We start from the raw sequence: 20,629 nt of genomic DNA on the forward strand, positions 1-20,629 counted from the left end.
ACCCCCAAAAAGGATAATTCAGCCATAGAAAACACCTTTTATTCATCTCCATCATCTCTCCTTATTTTTTTAAAAAAATAAGTAATTATTATTTATGACGTGACTTGGCTTATCACTAGATTACTTAATGTATGACTTATATTTTCATATGTTTGTATTAAATTTTAAACAAGACGAATGATTAAGTATATGTTTAAGAGTTAGCAGTTTCATCCATTAAAAACACGTGAAAAGCACGAGGAAGTAACTCTGAACAGTGAACTTAACTGTATCAGGAACTTTATCCTGGATGTAAGTTGTAACAGCCCTGACCGCCCTATGGGCTTCCCTGACAACACTCTTGCCCATGGGATAACACCTTCTAGAATTTTCAGAACACCTAACACCGTTTTTTTTTTCTTTTTTAGATAAGGGTATTTTTTTTACCCGGCATCTACATCCAACCGGATATATACGGCCATTGAAATAGGGAACTTAGCCCCGGAAACAACCCAATCTAAAATTCGCTCCATAGAAGATTTGAACTCAGAACCTTGGGGTACTACTCAGGTCACTGTAACCACTAGGCTACATGCCCTTTCATAAAGGGTGTCCAATGTAAGGCACTCGAGTGACACCGCGTTCTTGAGGATATAACATGTTAGCTCAATCAAGTTCTTCGCGGAGCTGAACCCTGTCATCTTCACACTCTTGAGGTAGCAATGGCGGTGTTCCGGCATCTGCCTCAAAGGCGAGGAATCTCCAAGAACCGATTCATGCTTCATATGCTCTTGTGATACCTGATAATGATAAAAGATAAGTCAAATAAAGTATACATATCCAAGAGATCAGTGATCAGATAGAGGAGTATATCTTTGCAGGATGGAATGAGCGAAGAGTGCCTTACATTCAAGATCAATGTCTCCAAGGAAGGAGACGCGTCAAGGAAAGAAACAAGAGAAAAATAATCATACGACGTGTTAAAGGAGGCTGCTGAGCTAACGGAAATGGTGAGGTGCTTAAGGTAGAGGAATTTTGTAGGCAGCATTGGTGTATTGACCACCTGCACAATGTATGTCATGTCTCAAATTAATTAGAATTAATAATCCTATAATATACAACTACTCTTAATATGCATAATAAAACGCCTAATGTTTTAGAGATCGATACCTCATCATTGGAGTAAATGGCAAGAGTCTCAAGATTTGGCATAACGGATGGCAGCTCGGCACGAGCATAACAGACAACCTTTGGATGGATCATGCTTAATCTCTTCACTTGCAATGGGTCTCCAAGTGAGAGTTTTACATTTCCGCTGAAGCTTAAACTGGAAAGATTTGGAGCATTGCTCTCTATCACTCGCAGCCTACAGCATCCAGCAACCACCAGGCAGCTCAATTTTTGCAGCACGCAAGGTATCTTCAGGCAAATTATCTCCTCACAGTTGCTGAGGTTCAACTGCTCCAAAGCAATAGTAGAATTGGAAAGAAAGCACTCCAACTCATCCTCGGTAACATGTACAAAATGCAGACTCAGACTTGTTAGTTGTTAGGTTTCTCAAGGTGCCAAGTTCAGCTGTGGGGCGAAAGGCACAATAGCCAAGTTTAAGATACCGAATTGAGCTTCGAATCCCACTGGATAAAACTGAGCATGGGAAATTGTACTCTGCTGTAATACTAGTACATAGCATAACAATGAGCTCTTCAGTCATCGGTGTAACAGCAAGTTTAAGCCAACGGTCGAGGCAGAGAAGGGAAATGCCCTCTAATTGAAGCTTCAATATCTTCACACCAGAGCCTGAGCGGTTTCTTAGAATGCCATCAATTATGTCGCTGGCATTCACTATATGTGAATGTAGTGAATGTACTTCCGGGAGAAACACTTCCCTAGTCAAGGTGAGATTGGGACGACATCTCCAGGAATGAAGAAAGGCACGAGATAGGCAAGCAGCACGAGCAGCATCACGCAGTGGCATTAGGGAATGTACATGGCACCAGATGTCCTGCATACGAGCATATGCGAGTAGAGTTCAATGCCGAAAGAGCCAAATGGTTACTTGGACAGTAGAAAGAAAAACAGAAGTACCACATGGAGTAGGAGGGTTATATTCTACCCAGGTATACCTTTTGGCATGATTAATTGCAAGTGATATGCAGATTTACAAGAGTTGATAATTAATTGATAGTGCAGTGGAATGTATCAGAAAGGTCAGAATTTCATGCCGCCCTACGTACCTCAGGAAGGTCTGGAATTGTTGCTTTGACAGCTTGAGAATCATCACCATCTTGTTGACTAGAGGGCAAGCCCGAGCCCTTTTCTAGTATTCATTGAAGCAATGGATCCAACTGCAACGCAACCAAGCACAGAGACTTACTCAATATATATATATTGATAATAGTTACAATAATAGTCCATATATATCCCAGACCATTATCTAAAAATATATATCCCAGATATTGATATGGATTGGAACAAGGGGAAAAATTAAGAAGGAACTCAAGGAAACAGCAACCGATTGAGCAAAACGAAAGTATCAATCAGAGGGAACCCACCGAGGGGCAAAGATACTTTTTTTTTTTTTGAGAACAGATCAACTAACCCATGGTTAAAAACGATAGGCACCAGAGGGGCGAACCTATAGCCCCAAGTTATTTTTTTCTGCAAACAAATTGCATATGCTATCAGCATAAATAATACTCAAGGTTAAGGCAGAGAGAAAAGCTCCCAGATCAACAAGTAGAGAATGTAATGTTATGGGAAAGAGAGAAAAATGAGGCGCTCACCGGCCGGCGGCGAGGACGCCGGCGCCGCTGGTCGCGAGATTGGAGGTCGGCGCAGGCGGCGGGCCGAGGAGTCGAGGCCGAGGGAGCAGCGAGTCGGAGGCCAATACAACGTCTTGTTTGGGCTTTCATGGTTTGAGTCCAGGACGGTGAAAGGCTCAAACACAAATTTTGCAGGAGTTTGCTCTGCGTGTATCTGTATTTCAATTCAAGTTATGTATATCCCTTTCACTAAACAAATATAACTAACAAGTTTCTGTCTTTCTTATTCGCAACATGTTTTGCTGATAAATTCATTCAACGAATGCTGGTATGTCGTATCAACATGCTGATTGTTCGCCTGACAACTCGAGCCTTTATTTTCCAAGCACCGGGAGGAGGCATGAAATTAATGATAAAAAAATAGCTATACAAATTTTTGGTCTCTTCTCTTGATAACAAACAATATCAGCAATTCAGCACATAGTTGCGTTTAGCAATCTTGTCAAGCCCCCTTGCATTCCAAATTAAAATGAACGTAGGATTCATTGGGGACATTGACAGGGAGGATCACACTACAGGATACACATTCAAATTAACACAGGCAGGTCAGGTCAGAAGATAGTCCAGAATCCACAAGATAAGAGTTGCCTGCGACAAGGAATTGTAGGTGTTAGAACTGAACATTGTTAATCTAGACAATGGAATTAAGAACCTGTTCAGGAAATTGATTCAAAGTAGAGTTTCACTTTCCGACTCCTACTTCAGCTTGAAGGTAGATTTGCGAGCTCTAATCCCCTGTGCTTGGCACCCGCGTTTTAGAGAATTCGCCGATCGTTGAAATAGTCTCCCAATGTTTATATAAACATGAGAAAAATGTGTAGAAATATACTCACTGAAAAATAAAAACAGGATTCAGTCCATCTTCTATTGTTGATTACACTGTCTATGCACATGCTTTAGTACCAAAAGGTAAAAAACTTAATTTCCTTAGAAGATTGATGCTCATCAATATTGACTGTCACAAAAAAAAAAAACAGATGACATTAAAGTTCACCTTCGAAATGCTTTAATGTGAAATGGGCAAATCGCCCATGTCACTCAGATGACAAATGCTGCCTCAGCAGCAAGCAACGATCTTGCTCCACCAATAAAAATAACAGGGCAGCTCCAACACAAGATGTTGAGCGTGTAAGCGGCACGGATTGCACATAATACAACACATGTTGTAATCAACGAGAGCACAAGAACTAGAAAAACGCATGTCAACAGTAATACTTGTTAGCACTCTAATAAGATAATCCCTTGAGAGCATGCAAATGTGTCAAGATCAACCGGTAGGGTGAACTAACCTGCTGGTTGTTGCTGCCAATAGTTGGGACATGACAATGCGATAGCACATTGAGAAGATAGATGTCAGTTCACTAAAAAATCGAACAGCATACGAGTGATTCCATATGCTGCTGCCAGATCTCAAACCATTGATAGACAGCATTTGGGAGGTGAACTGGCAGGATTCTGCTTGTCTGCCATGCAAATGAAGCTGTGTCTTGCACATGATCTGTATAAGTACTCCTCAGCACAAGGCTAGACACACCAAACGAAACTTTCATTTCCTTCTCATCTTCTTGGCCTCAACACAGAAATACAGACCTTTAGCAACAGGCATGGCTTTCCACCAAAGATCAATTAGCTTGCCTTCTAGGCCTCTCTCCAAAGTTGAAGAGGAGCTGCACAGCCTAGAAGCATGCGTCTCATCACCGTCCATGACCATCGAGATGATTTCTGATGTTTTGAGGAGGCTTGATGACATCTACAACTCCATTGAGCAGATCATGTGCCTGCCTAGCAACCAAATTTGCTCATCCCAGCAGAGGAAGTTGTTGGATGGAGAGATGGAATGCTCCCTCGAGCTACTGGATATCTGCAATGCTATGAGTGAGGTCTTCACTGAGTTGAAGGCCATCATCCAAGATCTGCAAGTGTCTCTCAGAAAAGGAGATAATGCAGTTGCCAAGATCCATTCATACATCCGCTTGGTGAAGAAGGCAAAGAAACATTTCAAGAAGACTGTGAAGGTAGCCTCAGACAAGGAAGACTGCAAGATTGTAAAGCGGTTGAGCAAGGCTAGAGAGATCACTACCTCTCTCCTCGAGTCAACAATGCACCTCTTGTCGAAGCAAATCCAGATGCCAAAATTGTCTCTCATCTCCAAGGCATTCCAGAAGAAAAACCCAGTGATTTGCAATGAGGAACAGTTGCAGGTGTTAAGAGTGCTGCATCGGAGATCTTGAGGCTGGGGCTGGACTTGTGTTCAGGAGATTGGTCCAGAGCAGGGTTACTCTCCTGAACATTCTTAGCTCATAGACGCTCCTCAAAATCTGACACTCTTTAAGACCGTGCGATTGGCATCCACCTTTTAAAGGATTTGCTAATCCTTCCCATTTGTATATATCATAGACTTACTGTACAGAAAAGAAAAGATACATGAAAGAGACAGTTTTGATCTAGTTCTTTCCATGTGCTTTGTCCTCACATATCTCTGATATACATGATGTGATTATGCAAGTGATATTAGTATTAATGCCTTTGTGTGATGAATATACATACAACCAAGCACATGAATTATGAAATATATATACCATGTTAGCTTTCCTATTCTTTCCTCAATCAAACCAACCCTTCTCTTCTCCACAGGCACTCAATCCCTATTTGAGACAGCAAGAAATTACTTTCAAATTGATCTGTGATGTGCCATAGGGCTATGAAAATGGCCATGTGAGTCATGACACTCTGATTCCATTTGCTGCCTCGGTAGCAAGCAAAGGATTCTTGTGCAGTGGATCTTGCTACCACAGCTGCAACAGGCCAGCTCCCATACACAAGGTTGAGAGTGCAAGCGGCATTGATTGCAAATGATAGAACACATATTGAAATTAACAAGAGAACAAAAAATTAAAAAAAAATACATGTATCATGTATCGACAATACCATTCTGGTAGCACTCAATTAAAATAATCCCTTGAGAGCATGCAATTATGTCAAGATCCACAAGTAGAGTGAACTAACCTGCTGGTTTATGCTGCCAATAGTTGAGACATGACAATGTGATGACTCTCTTGGAATAAAGAGGCAGTGCATTAAAAATAAGAATAACATATGAGATATTTCATATGCTGTTTATTGCTGCTGCCAGATCTCAGACCATGATAGACAGCATCAGGGAGCTGAACTGGCAGGATTCTGTTTGTTTACCATCCAAATGATGCTGTGTCTAGCACATCCACTGAATAAATAGGCCTCAGCACAAAGCTAGACACATCAAAGACATAAGTTTTCCTTTCCTTCTCATCTGTCGATCCAACACAGAGAGGCAACATTTTTAGCAATAGACATGGCTTTCCACCAAAGATCAACTAGTTTACCTTCTAGACCTCTCTCCAGAGTTGAAGAGGAGCTGCACAGCATTGAGGCATGGATCTCTTCACCCTCCCTGACCATCGAGATGATCTCTCATGGTTTGAGGAGCCTTGTGGACATCTACAGCACTATTGAGAAGATCATGTGCCTACCTAGCAACCAAGTTTGCTCATCACAGCAAAGGAAGTTGTTGGATAGAGAGATGGAATGCTCCCTTGAGCTACTGGATCTCTGCAATGGTATGAATGAGGTCTTCACCGAGTTGAAGGCCATCATCCAAGATCTGCAAGTGTCTCTCAGAAAAGGAGATAATGCAGCTGTTCAAACCAAGATCCAGTCATACATCCGACTGGTGAAGAAGGCGAAAAAGCATTCCAAGAAGACTGTCAAGAAGGTTGTGTCAGACAAGGAGGAGTGCAAGATAGTGAAGCTGTTGAGCGAGGCTAGAGAGATCACAACCTCTCTATTCGAGTCAACAATTCACCTCTTGTCGAAGCAAATTGCGATGCCAAAATTGTCTCTCATCTCCAAGGCATTCCAGAAGAAAAACTCAGTTATCTGCAATGAGGAGCAATTGCAGGTGTTAGAGTGCTGCATCAGAGATCTTGAGGCTGGAGCTGCGCTTCTGTTCAGGAGATTGGTCCAGAGCAGGGTTACTCTCCTGAACAATCTTAGCTCATAGATACTCCTCAAGATCTGACACACTTAAGAGTTTGTGATTGGCATCCACCTTTTAAAGGATTTGCTGATCCTTTCCAATTGTATATGTTATACAATTACTGTACAGAAAAAAAATATGCATGAAAGAGAACAGTTTTGATCTAATTCTTGAATTCTTGTCGTGCACCCAATCCTCACATATTGCTGAGATACATGATGTGATTATGCAAATCAATGTCAATATTACTGACTCTGTGATTAATATACATTGCACAACCCATCACCTAAATTATGAAATATAAGTGCCACGTTAGTGATATTAGTATTACTCTTATTTCTTTTCTTTTTTACAGTCAAATTGATCTATGATGTGCAATAAGGCTATGAAATGTCCATGTGGGTTACTGACTCTGATGCCGTTTGTTGCCTCACTAGCAAGCAAAGGATCCATGTACAGTGGATCTTGCAGCTGCAGGTAAAACAGGCCAGCTCCAATACACAAGGTTAAGCGTGTATGCAGCATGGATTGCACATAATAGAACGCTAGTTGAAATTAACAAGAGAATTAAAAATTAGATAACACTATTAAATAATCACTTGAGAGCGTGCAATTATGCCAAGAGCCACCGGTAGAGTGAACTAACCTGCTGGTTCTTGCTGCCAATAGTTGAGACATGACAATGTGACACCTCACTTGGAAGATAGATGGCAGTGCATTAAAACAATAAATAACAAAGAGGCCATATGCTACAGCCAGATCTCAGCTGAACTGCCAGGATTCCGTTTGTCTACCATCCAATTGATTCTATGTTTTGCACATCCTTTGTATAAATAGGTCTCAGCACAAAGCTAGACACATCAAACCAAACTTTCCTCTCAACTCTCAGACTCACCAGAGACAGAGTTTAGCAATAGACATGGCTTTCCACCAAAGATCAATTAGCTTGCCTTCTAGGCCTCTCTCCAAAGTTGAAGAGGAGCTGCACAGCATAGAGGCATGCATCTCCTCACCCTCCCTGACCATCGAGACGATCTCTGATGGTTTGAGGAGGCTTGGGGACATCTACAGCTCCATTGAGGAGATCATGTGCCTGCCTAGCAACCAAGTTTGCTCATCCGAGCAGAGGAGGTTGTTGGATGGAGAGATGGAATGCTCCCTTGAGCTACTGGATCTCTGCAACGCTATGAACGAGGTCTTCACCGAGTTGAAGGCCATCATCCAAGATCTGCAAGTGTCTCTCAGAAAAGGAGATGATGCAGTTCTTCAAGCCAAGATCCAGTCGTACATCCGCTTGGTGAAGAAGGCAAAGAAACATTTCAAGACTGTGAAGAAGGTTGCCTCAAACAAGGAGGACTGCAAGATAGTCAAACTGTTGAGTGAGGCTAGAGAGATCACTACCTCTCTATTCCAGTCAACAGTGCATCTCTTGTCAAAGCAAATCGAGATGCCAAAATTGTCCCTCATCTCCAGGGCATTCCAGAAGAAAAACCTGGTGGTTTGCAATGAGGAGCAGTTGCAGGTGTTAGAGTGCTGCATCGGAGATCTTGAGGCTGGAGCAGGGCTTCTGTTCAGGAGATTGGTCCAAAGCAGGGTTACTCTCCTGAACATTCTTAGCCCATAGATACCCCTCAAGATCTGTCACTCTTAAGACCCTGCGATTGGCGTCCACCTTTTAAAGGATTTGCTGATCCTTCCATCTGTATATGCCATAGACTTACTGTACAGAAAAAAAATACATGAAAGAGATACAAAGTTTTGATCTAATTCTTGCCATGTGTGCTGTCCTCACATATTACTGAGAATCTGAGATACATGATGTGATTACCCAATGTTCTGTCAGTATTACTGCCTTTGTTATGAATATACATCGAACAATCCGCAAATGAATATGTGCCATGTTAGTGATATTGTTTTCATTTCTTTTCTATTTTACAGTCAAATTGATCTGTGATGGGCCGTAGGGATATACATGCTCTACCTCTAAACATGAACATTACACGAAAATACCCACAACATCCTAGTTTGCATATTCTATTGAGGCCATGTGGTTATGTTACCTCACACCGGTCTAAGTCCATTAATTAGTCCTCATTCCTCAATCAGTGTTTGGTGCATCTTGCACTACACACATGAAACATGCCAGGCCCAAACTACAGAGATTAAAGCTTGCAATTAGCACAATGTATTAGCTGCCAAAGTTCGCTGCATGATCGCACGACCTAGCTTGGTAAGCTCTTGTGTGTACATCCATTTTATTTATTCATTTTGGAGGACTCATATGCATCACATTCAGAAGTTTTCTTAAAAAACAAAAATGTTTAAATACTATAATTGTAGCGTAGACAGCATAATCTGCAATTCTGCAGCAAATATGCCGGACGAGTGGGAAAACTGCAAGCAGATTTGAGAAATTCAAAGCTGCACGAAGCGATTTCGAAACCATGCGTACGCTTATCGCTGTGGATTGCTGATTCACTCATGAACTCAGGCATCAACAGTAGAACCAAGATGACTCACGGGGCATTGCATTGCAGCACACAGGTTACAGGAAAATAAAGTGGTAGATGCATGAATACCTCAGCTGCCCCCCCTGGGTGCTGGAGACTATACAGCATGCGGCCGCTCCCTGGGGCTGCCGTCGCCGTCGCCGTCGCCGACTCGCCAGAGCGGGCTCTACCCCTCCACTCTTTCTTGCCTTCTCCGGTGGTGGTGAGTTGTGGGAGGCGACGAGTAGGCAGTATCTCCTGGGCCCCATCAGATCAAAAGCAAAATTAACAACCAATTTTGCCTCACCCTCACATACACCACACAACTTGCATATGCTTACAGTAGATTAGATGTTTTGGATGATTGGATGCCCCATTTCCTCGCAGGCTCGACGATGATTTCACAATCCAATCTGACAGTACTTGTGCGTGTGTTCGTGCAACGGTTGCTGCCTGCAGCAGCTGCTACATGACAGCCTCGCATGCCAACTCTCAACTAGAGATCGATGAACACACTACACAAGCGTGCAGGATTTATACATCTGCTCGCTGGAGAGGAGACAGGGCAGTCATCCAGTCGTACGCCGAGCGGCCAAGAAGGCACAGAGACACATCAGGAGGATCACCGGCGGTGGCAGCAGCAAGCCTGCAGCTTCTGAAGCCAGAGAGATCGCCGTCGCAGCGCTCGAAACAGCAGCAGCAAAGCTCTTGCCGAAGCAGATCGCCACCATGTCGAGTTCAAGCAGGTGGTCCCAGCTCGTCTCCAAGAAGAAGAGAGATGCCTCCTGCGAGGAGAGCAGTTGCAGGTGTTGGAGTTGGACATTGCTGGTCTTAACAACGGTGTTGAGGTTCTCTTCAGGAGACTCATCCAGAGCAGGGTCTCCCTTCTCAACACACTGACACTGGTAGATGATGAGATAGATCATAGATCATGCAAACACTAGCTCCTTTGTGATCTGCGTCCGCCTTTTAGAGGATCTGCTGATCATGAAACAATTTTGCCATGAGTACAATGAGACAAAATGATGAATTGTACAGTCATTTTGAGAAAAGAATTCTTGTTGGTCCATGTTCTCTTGTCGATTCACTGTATGTACTTTGATGAGAACTTTATTCCATGCCTATGACATCAGGCCTAGTACAAGATTATGTTCACTTGGCAAAGTATTTTCTTTTCCAAGAAGTGCCACTATGAAAACAGGATAGACGAAGATCCCTTTTTTTAGATAATAATGGGATAAACGTAGATTCATGCTGACATACACAAACTTGATTTACCAATAGCGTGCTGTAGACCAGCTTGTAATTAGCATAACCAGTGCCCAATAAAACAATACTTAACAACCATTAACACGAATGGAACCACTAACTAGTCAGCCTGCTTACTCCATTAAACAAGTGTTAGAGCATGCGTGCACACCTGTGATTGTGAGGACCCAGCAATGAACTGCCAAGCTGATTCTTTGTCCCAACAACTGGAACATCACAATGTGATAAGCCTAGTTAGGAGCACCTAATGCATCGGAAGAAAATTGCACAGCATGTGGATCATCTTGAGGTTGCAACAACCAGATGCTAAATGCCCTGGTAGAGACATGCCAGCAATGATGCACGGGTGGTCAGAACAAGATAAGCATGGCGTGTTGCATTGGAACCTGGATGGGAAGTCAACCATAGTTTTTTCTTCCAGAAAGAATCATCAGGCAGCAGCCAGCTTCATTTCTCTCATCATTTAACTGCGTGCTCACCTCGCATCTTGATCTGAATCTGACATTAAACTAACCACTCGTGCAGATGAGTTTGCCGCTGATAATTCAGACATGACAGGCTTGTTATGCTCAAATGTGAGAGTTAGAAATGCCTCTTATATTGAGGAGACATAAAAAAGCATCAGTTTGTCTTGGAGATGGGTGGCTTTGTTGCAGCAGCACAACCATCAATATTGATGAGATTCTTTCTGTTGCTTCTGTTTCTTCCGTTATAAATAGAGACAGACTATGCTGGGCTTTCACCATTGAGCAGTTTCTTCTCTTCTCTTCCGTTTCCAGAGAAAAAAAAAAGGAAACACCACACACCATCTATAGAAACCATGGCATTTAGATCTGCAAGCGCTCCTTCCAGCCCTCGTTCTAACAAAACCAATGTTGAGGAACAGCTTCAGAGCTTGAAGGCAACCATCACTTCACCCGCTGAAACCATTGAAACAATGCTTGATGGTTTCAGCAGGATTGGAGCTGTGTACAACAACATTGAGGAGATCATATGCTTGCCAAGCAGCCAAGCTCAACTTTGTCAGAATCAGCAGAGGAAAGCAGTAGAGCAAGAGCTCGAGCATTCCCTTGTGCTGCTCGACCTCTGCAACTCTATCCAAGAGAGTGTTTCCAAGCTCAAGACAAGCATTCAGGAGATGCAGTTGGTTCACAAGAGAAGGGATGCTACAGTTGTTCAGGCCAACATCCAGTATTTCATTCGTCTGACCAAGAAGGTGCAAAAGCAGTCCAAGAAGATCAGCAAGAAGTCTGCTTCAGCTGAGCAGGAGGGCTCCAGGGTGATCAAGCTGTTGGCCGAAGCTAGAGAGGTCGCCATCTCAATGCTTGAGTCCTCTTCACATCTCTTGTCAAAGAAGATCACAACATCAAATTCTAGCAAGTGGTCACTTGTCTCCAAGGCATTTCAGAAGACAAGGCTTGCATGCCAGGAGGAGCAATTACAGGCGTTGGAGTTCGCCATCGTTGATCTCGAGAGCGGAGTTGAGACTTTGTTCAGGAGATTGATCCAGATCAGAGTTTCTCTTCTGAATGCTCTAAGCTTGTAGATAGACGATGAACCAACTCTGGCTCCCTCTGATCTGCATCCGCCTTTTATAGGATCTGCTGATCATCAAAACAATTTTCCAATGTGTATATGAGAGGAAATGACAAATGTCAAAATGTACAGTACATCAGTTAGTCAAAAGGAAAAAAAATATTTTGGCCCATGCTCAGTTGTCAATTTTTACTGATTTTGAAGCTTGTATGTATGACCATTTTTCCTTTCCAGGAACTTATTTAACCTCACACTGAGGACGGCCAAACAATCACCTGAATTTTGGGGTACTTAAGCTAAAGTTTATTGATAGAAAAAAAACTTAAATTATCAATAAGATGCTCACTTTTCCTGGATGTTATAGAAACAATAGTACAGAAAGTTTGAAAAATTCCTTTGAAGCCAGCATTCTTTACTAGAGATGATGAGATGGCCATGCTTTCCTCATTCACAGGAATATTATTATACAATATATCTTGACATCATGCCAGCTGGTAATTAGCATAACCTATGCCTAATAAACCAACCAATTAACAATTAATAGCACACATAGAGAACCCATACGACTCGCCAAGCGTGCTCCATTAAACAAGTGTTAGAGCATGCATTTTTGTCAAGGGCCAGCACTAGAGTAAGCTGCCATGCTGATTCTTGATCCCAAGAACTGGAACATCACAATGTGATAGAGCTAGTCAGGAGCACCTAACGCATCGTATAAAAATACGCACCATGTGGATCATATTGAGATTGCAACAGCCAGATGCTAAATGCACTAGTAAACATGCCAGCTATGATGCACGGGTGGTCAGAGAAGATAAGCACAGCATCATGTGTTGGAACCTGGAAGTGAAGCCAATTAGTTGTCCCTCCCACCAAGAATCATCAAATTAACCAGCTCCTTTCTCTCATAAGATCACTGGCATGTTCACCGATCTCACTACACTGATCCGGATTTGACATTAAACTACTCACTCGTGCAGATGAGTTTGCCATTGATACAGCAGGCATGACAGACTGATCATGAACTCAAATATTAGAGATAGAAATGCATCTTATACCAAGGAGACAAAAAAAAGCATCTGTTTGTCATGGAGATGGGTGGCCTTGTTGCAGCAGCACGGCTTTCAATATCAATGAGATTCTTGCTGTTGCTTCCACTACTTTCGTTATAAATACATACAAACCATAGCAGGGTCAACAACATTGAAACACGGTTTCTCCTGTTCTCTTCCATTTCTTCAGAAAAAAAGGAAGCACTGCACTATCCATAGAGGCCATGGCATCCATGCTTAGATCTGCAAGTGTGCCTTCCAGCCCCTGCTCCAATGAAGCCAATGTTGAAGAACAGCTTCAGAGCTTGAGAGCAACCATCTCTTCACCCTCTGCAACCGTCGAAACAATGCTTGATGGTTTCAGCAGGATTGGAGGTGTATACAGGAACATTGAGGAGATCATGTGCTTTCCCAGCAGCCAAGTTCTCCTTTGCCAACCACAGCAGAGGAAAGCAGCAGAGCAAGAGCTTGAGCGCTCTCTTATCTTGCTTGACCTCTGCAATGCCATGCAAGAGAGTTTCTGTGAACTCAAGGCAAGCATCCAGGACATGCAGTTGGCTATCAAGAGAGCCGATGATGCCGCTGTTCAAGCCAAGGTCCAGTCCTTCATCCGTCTGACCAAGAAGGCACAAAAGCAGTCGAAGAAGATTAGCAAGAAGTCTGCTTCAGATGATCAGGAGGGATGCACGGTGCTCAAGCTGTCAGCTGAAGCTAGAGAGGCTGCAATTTCAATGGTTGAGTCCTCGTTGCATCTCTTGTTGAAGCAGATTGTGAAGCCGAATTCTAGCAGGTGGTCTCTTGTATCCAAGGCTTTCCAGAAGGCAAGGATTGCATGCCAGGAGGAGCAATTGCAGGCGCTGGAGTTGGACATCAGTGATCTCGAGAGCGGAGTTGAGACTTTATTCAGGAGATTGATCCAGAGCAGAGTTTCTCTTCTGAATGCTCTGAGCTTGTAGATGATACACCAACTCTTGTTCTTTGTGATCCGCGTCCATCTTTTAGAGGATTTGCTGATCATCAAAACAATTTTGAGAAGTGTATATACACAATAGGTACTGACAAAATGTACAAGAATACTGAAAAGAAAAAAAATTATCTATGTTCAGTTGTCAACTTTACTGTCTTAGCTTTCTGCATGACCATAAATCCCTTCCAGAAAATCTTATTTATCCTCACTTAGAATGGCCAAACTATCACTTGTATTTTGGAGTTCTTATGTTAAAGTTCACTTAGAGGTAAAAACATAACTTATAAACAAGATGCTCACCATTACTGGTTGTTGTAGAAATAATAGTACAGAAAGTTTGAAATTTCCTTCTGAAGCTGCACCCTTTCCTATAAAATAATGAGATGGTTGTGCTTTTCTCATCCACAGGAAGTTTATAGTACAGTCCATCTTGCTGTCATGACTAATAGCACACTAGCAGATAATTAGCATAATTGTCCAATAAACCAACTATCTAACAGTTAATATAACACATCGAACCCATACCACTTTCCCAGCATTCTCCATTAAACAAATGGTAGCTCATGCATTTATGTGAATGCGCAGCACTAGAGTAAGCTGACATGCTGATTCTTGATCCCATGAACTGAAACATCACAATGTGATCGGCCTAGTTAGGAGCACCTAATGCATAACAGAAAATTGCACAGCATGTGGATCATCTTGAGATTGCAACAGCCAGATGTTAAATGCACTAGAAGAAACATGCCAGCGATGATACACGGGTGATCAGCACAAGGTGAAGTCAACTAGTTCTTCCTTACACCAAGAATCATCAATCAGCTCCTTATCTCATCATTTCACTGCATACTCACAGATCTCAATACATCAATCTGGATTTGACATTAAACTACTCACTCGTGCAGAAGAGCTTGTCATTGACAATGCAGACATGACAGGCTGATCATGAACTCAAATATTAAGAGTGCACCGAAGGGACATAAAAAAACATCTCTTTGTCATGGAGATGGGTAGCTTTGTACCAGCTGCATAGCTTTCATTATGGATGAGATTCTTGCTGTTGCTTCTATTTCTTCACTTATAAATAGAGAGAAACCATAGCTGAGTTTACACCATTGAGCAAGGTTTCTTCTCTTCTCTTCCGTTTCCAGAAAAAAAGGGAGGTGCTACAACATCCATAGAAGCCATGGCATCCATGCTCAGATCTGCAAGTGTGCCTTCCAGCCCTTGCTCCAATTAAAGCAATGTTGAAGAACAGCTTCAGAGCTTGAAGGCAACCATCTCTTCACCCTCTGCAACTGTCGAAACAATGCTTGATGGTTTCAGCAGAATTGGAGGAGAGTACAACAACATTGAAGAGATCATGTGCTTTCCCAGCAGCCAAGTTTTCCTTTGGCAGCCACAGCAGAGGAAAGCAGCAGAGCAAGAGCTTGAGCGCTCTCTTGTCTTGCTTGACCTCTGCAATGCCATGCAAGAGAGTATTTCTGAACTCAAGGCAAGCATCCAGGACATGCAGTTGGCTATCAAGAGAGCTGATGATGCCACTGTTCAAGCCAAGGTCCAGTCTTTAATCCGTCTGAGCAAGAAGGCACAAAAGCAGTCGAAGAAGATTAGCAAGAAGTCTGCTTCAGATGATCAGGAGGGATGCAGGGTGCTCAAGCTGTCAGCTGAAGCTAGAGAGGTTGCAATCTCAATGCTTGAGTCCTCATTGCATCTCTTGTTGAAGCAGATTGTGATGCCGAATTCTAGCAGGTGGTCTCTTGTATCCAAGGCTTTCCAGAAGGCAAGGATTGCATGCCAGGAGGAGCAATTGCTGGCGCTGGAGTTGGACATCAGTGATATTGAGAGCAGAGTTGAGACTTTGTTCAGGAGATTGATCCAGAACAGAGTTTCTCTTCTGAATGCTCTGAGCTTGTAGATGATACACCAACTCCTGTTCCCTTTGATCCGCGTCCGCCTTTTAGAGGATCTGCTGATCATCAAAACAATTTTGTGTATATAGAGTATATATGATAGAAAATGACAAAATGTACAGGAAATCATCAATCGAAAAGAAAAGTTTTTAGTCCATGCTCAGTTGTCTATTTTACTGTTATTTGAACCTTAAATGCATGCTCACGACTCCTTTCCAGAAACTGCTCTGTTTCACCTCACTGAGGACAGCCAAGCAAAACCATGAATTTTTAGAGTTCTGAAATTTAATATTATTTATAAAATACATAATTTTCTATCAGATGCTCACTGTTGATCGATGTTATAGAAAACAACGATACATAAAGTCCAAAGTTTTTCTTTTAAGTCTGCACTCTTCACTATGAAACAATGGGATGATAATTTATTTCTTCTTTTTCCAATAACAAGCGAATTTTTGTGTTTGCTAAGAAATGAAATACATACAATGGTTAGTACAGGATTGAGATCCGAGTTGTGCAAAAATAAGCATATCAAAGGGACTGCAGGCAAAGTTGGAGGAAATCACAGCAGCAGATATCAAGTGACCAAGACATAAAAGCAACAATAGTAGGTTGTTATATCAGGATTGTTTATGTGGTGGTTTTTGTTGTCCTGATGTCAAACTGGAGATTCCAGTCTTTTGCTTTTACCTGTATGCTGTAAGACTTATGTTCGCTTTCTAAGTTAAGCTGGGTTGATCTGTTGATATATGGTCTAAAAAATATCAGAAAGTTTCTCGGCGACCTACTCCTGCCATTCTCCATTGGCATGCTTTTCTCATGCACATCAAGGTTTTTTTATACAGTAGATCTTGCTGTCATGACTAATAGCATGCCAGCCGGTAATTAGCACAACCTGTGCCTGAAAAACCAACTACTTAAAAAATTAATAACAAGCATAGAACCATACTACTAGCTAGCATTCTCAGTTAAACAAATATTAGAATACACATGGATGTGAAATCCTGCACTAGAATAAGCTGCCATGATAATTCTTGATACCAAAAAATGAAACATGAAAAGGTGATATGGCTAGTTAGGAGTGCTTAATGCATCAATAGAAAATCGAACAGCATGTGGACCAACATGAGAAACATACCAGCGTCCAGAACAGATAAGCATGTGTGTCACGTTGGAGGCTTGGAGCTTGGAGATGAAGTCAATTAGCTGTTCCTTCCACCAGAAAACATCACCAGCTCCTTTCTCGCCATTTCAGTGCATGCTTGTCAATCTCACCACATGTCCACATTGATCTGGATCTGGCATTAAACTAATCACTCATGCAGATGAGATTGCTGCTGACGGTTCCTACATCACAGGTTAATCACAAGAAAAAACATCAACTTGTCGAGGAGATGGGTGCCATTGTTGCAGAAGAACAACCTTCATTATTGACAAGATCCTTTCTGTTGCAATGCTTATTTCGTTATAGATAAGAGATAAACCGTAGGCAGGTCTACACCATTGCAAAACAGTTTCTCTACTCTTTCTCTCCCATTATCAGCAAAAGGAGAGCATTGTGGCTTCAGCTAAAACCATGGCATTCCACCTCAGATCTGCAAGCATGTCTTCAAGTCCTCGCTCCGGAGAAACCAACATTGAAAAATAGATGCAGAGCTCGATGGTGATCATCTCTTCACCCTCTGCAACTGTCGAAACAATCTTCAGTGACCTCAAGATGATTGAATGAGTGTACAAAAAATATTGAGGTAATCGTGCATACCAAGCAACCAATTCATCTTTCATCAGAATCAGAAAAGGAAAGCCATGGAGCAAGAGCTCGAGGATTCCCTTGTGCTCCTCGATCTTTTGCAAAGCCATCCAAGAGATTTTTTTCTGAGCTCAAGACAAGCATTAAGAAGATGCAAAAAAATCCAATCGTTCATCCATTTGACCAAGAAGGCGCGAAAGAAATACAAGAAGTTCAGGAAGAAGTATGCTTCAGCTGGCTAGGGGAGCTGCAGGGTGAAGCTAGAGAGGTTTATATCTCAATGATTGAGTCCTTATTGCATCTCCCATCAAAGCAAATTGAGATACCAACTTCTAGCAAGTAGTTTTTGTCTCCAAGACATTGCAAAAGAAAAGAGTTTTATGCAACGAGGAACCACTATAGACATAGGAGTTGAACATTATTGATCAGGAGGTTGTTCCAGAGCAAAGTTTCACTTTTCAATGCTCTAAGCTTGTAGATAGATTATACCAATTCTTATCCCAGATGATTAGTTCCCAGCTTTTATAGGATTTGCTGATAATCATGTGTAAATGAAAAGGAATTGTACAGAAATTTACTCAATGAGAAACAAAAAAAAAAATCATTTAATTTCCTGCTATTTATTTAACTGTTTAAGCATGCTTTGATGCATAGCAACGTATGGGACCAGATCATTCAGATAAAATTCAAAAGTAATATAATAATTTACTCAGATGGTGATATTATTATTGACTGTTATAGAAGTAATTAGCAGTTTAGCACACGTGTGCAGTGGATCTAGTTATCCATAGCTAACAAGTCAGCTCCAAGCCTCCAATGCACGAGGTTGAGGGCGCAAGCAGCATGTAATTTGCAGTATAAAGTACCTCTGATAATATCAGTTATACAACAACTAAATAGCAAGCATGATGCCAATAATACGCTGTTTAAACTCCATTAAAAAAAACGTTTTGTGCATGCAATCATGTCAAGATCCACTAACAGAGTGAGCTAACCTGCCGATTCTTGCTGCTAATAGTAGGGACATCACAATGTGATAGCTCATTTGGAAGATAAATGGCAGTGTATTAAACAATTGAACAGCACACCAAAGATTCCATATGTTGTTGCCAGATCTCAAACAATGATAGACAGCATCTGGGAGCTCAACTGGCAGGATTCTGTTTGTCTACCATACAAAGGATGCTGTGTCTTGCACACCAACTGAATAAATAGGCCTCACCACAAAGCTAGACACATCAAACCAGAACTTCCCTTTCCTTCTCATCTCTTGGATCCAACACAAAGAGTTAAGAGTTCTAGCAACAGACATGGCTTTCCACCAAAGATCAATTAGCTTGCCTTCAAGGCCTCTCTCCAAGGTTGAAGATGAGTTGCACAGCATAGAGGCATACGTCTCATCACCCTCCAAGACCACCAAGATGATCTCTGATGGTTTGAGGAGGCTTGGTGACACATATAGCTCCATTGAGGAGACCATGTGCCTGCCTAGCAACCAAGTTTGCTCATCACAGCAAAGGAAGTTGTTTGACAGAGAGATGGAATACTCCCTTGAGCTACTGGATCTCTGCAACACTATGAACGAGGTCTTCACCGAGTTGAAGTCCATCATCCAAGATCTGCAAGTGTCTCTCAGAAAAGGAGATGATGCAGTTGTTCAAGCCAAGATCCAGTCATACATCCGGCTGGTGAAGAAGGCAAAGAAGCATTCCAAGAAGACTGTGAAGAAGGTTGCCTCAGACAAGGAGGACTCCAAGATGGTCAAGCTGTTGAGCAATGCTAGAGAGATCACTACCTCTCTATTCGAGTCAACATTGGACCTCTTGTCTAAGCAAATTGCGATGCCAAAATTCTCTCTCATCTCCAAGGCATTCCAGAAGAAAAATGCGGTGATCTGCAATGAGGAGCAGTTGCAGGTGTTAGAGTGCTGCATCGCAGATCTTGAGGCAGGAGCAGGACTGCTGTTCAGGAGATTGGTCCAGACCAGGGTTACTCTCCTCAACATTCTTGGCTCATAGATACTCCTCAATATGTGACACTCTTAAGACCCTGCGATTGGCATCCGTATTTTAAAGGATTTGCTGATCCTTCCCATTTGTATTTATTATAGGCTTACTGTACAGAAAAGAAAACATACATGAAAGAGACAAAGTTTTGATCTAACTCTTGTTGTGCACTCGGTTCAGACATATCTCTGAGATACATGATGTGATTATGCAAGCGATATTAGTATTATTGCCTTGTTATCGAATACACATAGCAACGGCTCATGAATTATGAAACATATGTTCCACACAAGCAAAATTATTTTCTTTTCTTTTTTGCAGTCAAATTGATCTGTGATGTGCCATAGGGCCATGAAATGGCCATATGGGCTGTGTCACTCTGATACCATTTGTAGCCTCACTAGCAAGCAAAGGATCCATGTATAGTGGATCTTGCTGCTGCAGTTAGAATAGGCCAGCTCCAATACACGAGGTTAAGCATGTGAGCAGCAGGTATTGTACATAATAGAGCACTTGTAGCAAGCAAAGGATCCGTGTGCAGTGGATCTTGCTGCCACAGCTAAAACAGTCCAGCTACCATACATGAGGTTGAGCGTGCAAGTACCACTGATTGCACAAAATAGAACACATGTTGAAATTAACAAGAGCATAAAAAAAGATAAAACACATATAAAAAATACCACTCTGGAAGCAATCAATTAAAATAATGCCTTGAGTGCATGCAATTATGTAGAGTGAACTAACCTGCTGTTTCTTCCTGCCAACAGTTGAGACATGACAATGTGATAAGTCCTTGGAAGGTAGATGGCAGTATATTAAAGTATTGAACAT

At 42.1% G+C, this 20,629-nt stretch overlaps 5 protein-coding genes and 3 pseudogenes across 5 annotated transcripts; 7 read left to right on the plus strand and 1 right to left on the minus strand.

Moving 5' to 3' along the window:
- Window positions 1–244: 244 nt before the first annotated feature.
- On the minus strand, window positions 245–2,349 carry LOC9270220 (uncharacterized; annotated as a pseudogene).
- Window positions 2,350–4,339: 1,990 nt separating this feature from the next.
- On the plus strand, window positions 4,340–5,248 carry LOC107278429 (uncharacterized). The gene has a single exon (XM_015795030.2). The coding sequence runs from the start codon at window positions 4,406–4,408 to the stop codon at window positions 5,030–5,032; it is 627 nt and encodes a 208-aa protein (XP_015650516.2). The 5' UTR covers window positions 4,340–4,405; the 3' UTR covers window positions 5,033–5,248.
- Window positions 5,249–5,887: 639 nt separating this feature from the next.
- Window positions 5,888–6,983, plus strand: LOC9267809 (uncharacterized). Its single transcript, XM_026027515.2, has one exon. The coding sequence runs from the start codon at window positions 6,133–6,135 to the stop codon at window positions 6,838–6,840; it is 708 nt and encodes a 235-aa protein (XP_025883300.1). The 5' UTR covers window positions 5,888–6,132; the 3' UTR covers window positions 6,841–6,983.
- Window positions 6,984–7,153: 170 nt separating this feature from the next.
- Window positions 7,154–8,583, plus strand: LOC107278647 (uncharacterized; annotated as a pseudogene).
- A 2,730-nt stretch (window positions 8,584–11,313) lies between these two features.
- Window positions 11,314–12,281, plus strand: LOC107276252 (uncharacterized). Its single transcript, XM_015795032.3, has one exon. The coding sequence runs from the start codon at window positions 11,395–11,397 to the stop codon at window positions 12,118–12,120; it is 726 nt and encodes a 241-aa protein (XP_015650518.1). The 5' UTR covers window positions 11,314–11,394; the 3' UTR covers window positions 12,121–12,281.
- A 234-nt stretch (window positions 12,282–12,515) lies between these two features.
- On the plus strand, window positions 12,516–14,258 carry LOC107275278 (uncharacterized). The gene has a single exon (XM_015795031.3). It carries the CDS (start codon window positions 13,387–13,389, stop codon window positions 14,116–14,118), a length of 732 nt encoding a protein of 243 aa, XP_015650517.1. The 5' UTR covers window positions 12,516–13,386; the 3' UTR covers window positions 14,119–14,258.
- A 1,057-nt stretch (window positions 14,259–15,315) lies between these two features.
- Window positions 15,316–16,103, plus strand: LOC9271932 (uncharacterized; annotated as a pseudogene).
- Window positions 16,104–18,627: 2,524 nt separating this feature from the next.
- LOC107276501 (uncharacterized) lies at window positions 18,628–19,955 on the plus strand. Its single transcript, XM_015795033.2, has one exon. The coding sequence runs from the start codon at window positions 19,103–19,105 to the stop codon at window positions 19,808–19,810; it is 708 nt and encodes a 235-aa protein (XP_015650519.1). The 5' UTR covers window positions 18,628–19,102; the 3' UTR covers window positions 19,811–19,955.
- The last annotated feature ends 674 nt before the right edge of the window (window positions 19,956–20,629 follow it).

Source organism: Oryza sativa, chromosome 8 (genome assembly GCF_034140825.1).
Source record: "Oryza sativa Japonica Group chromosome 8, ASM3414082v1".
Lineage (NCBI taxonomy): Eukaryota > Viridiplantae > Streptophyta > Magnoliopsida > Poales > Poaceae > Oryza > Oryza sativa.

Excerpts from the sequence above, each read along its gene's own strand:
- LOC107278429 (XM_015795030.2), top strand. The coding sequence starts at position 4,406 with ATGGCTTTCCACCAAAGATCAATTAGCTTGCCTTCTAGGCCTCTCTCC.
- LOC9267809 (XM_026027515.2), top strand. The coding sequence starts at position 6,133 with ATGGCTTTCCACCAAAGATCAACTAGTTTACCTTCTAGACCTCTCTCC.
- LOC107276252 (XM_015795032.3), top strand. The coding sequence starts at position 11,395 with ATGGCATTTAGATCTGCAAGCGCTCCTTCCAGCCCTCGTTCTAACAAA.
- LOC107275278 (XM_015795031.3), top strand. The coding sequence starts at position 13,387 with ATGGCATCCATGCTTAGATCTGCAAGTGTGCCTTCCAGCCCCTGCTCC.
- LOC107276501 (XM_015795033.2), top strand. The coding sequence starts at position 19,103 with ATGGCTTTCCACCAAAGATCAATTAGCTTGCCTTCAAGGCCTCTCTCC.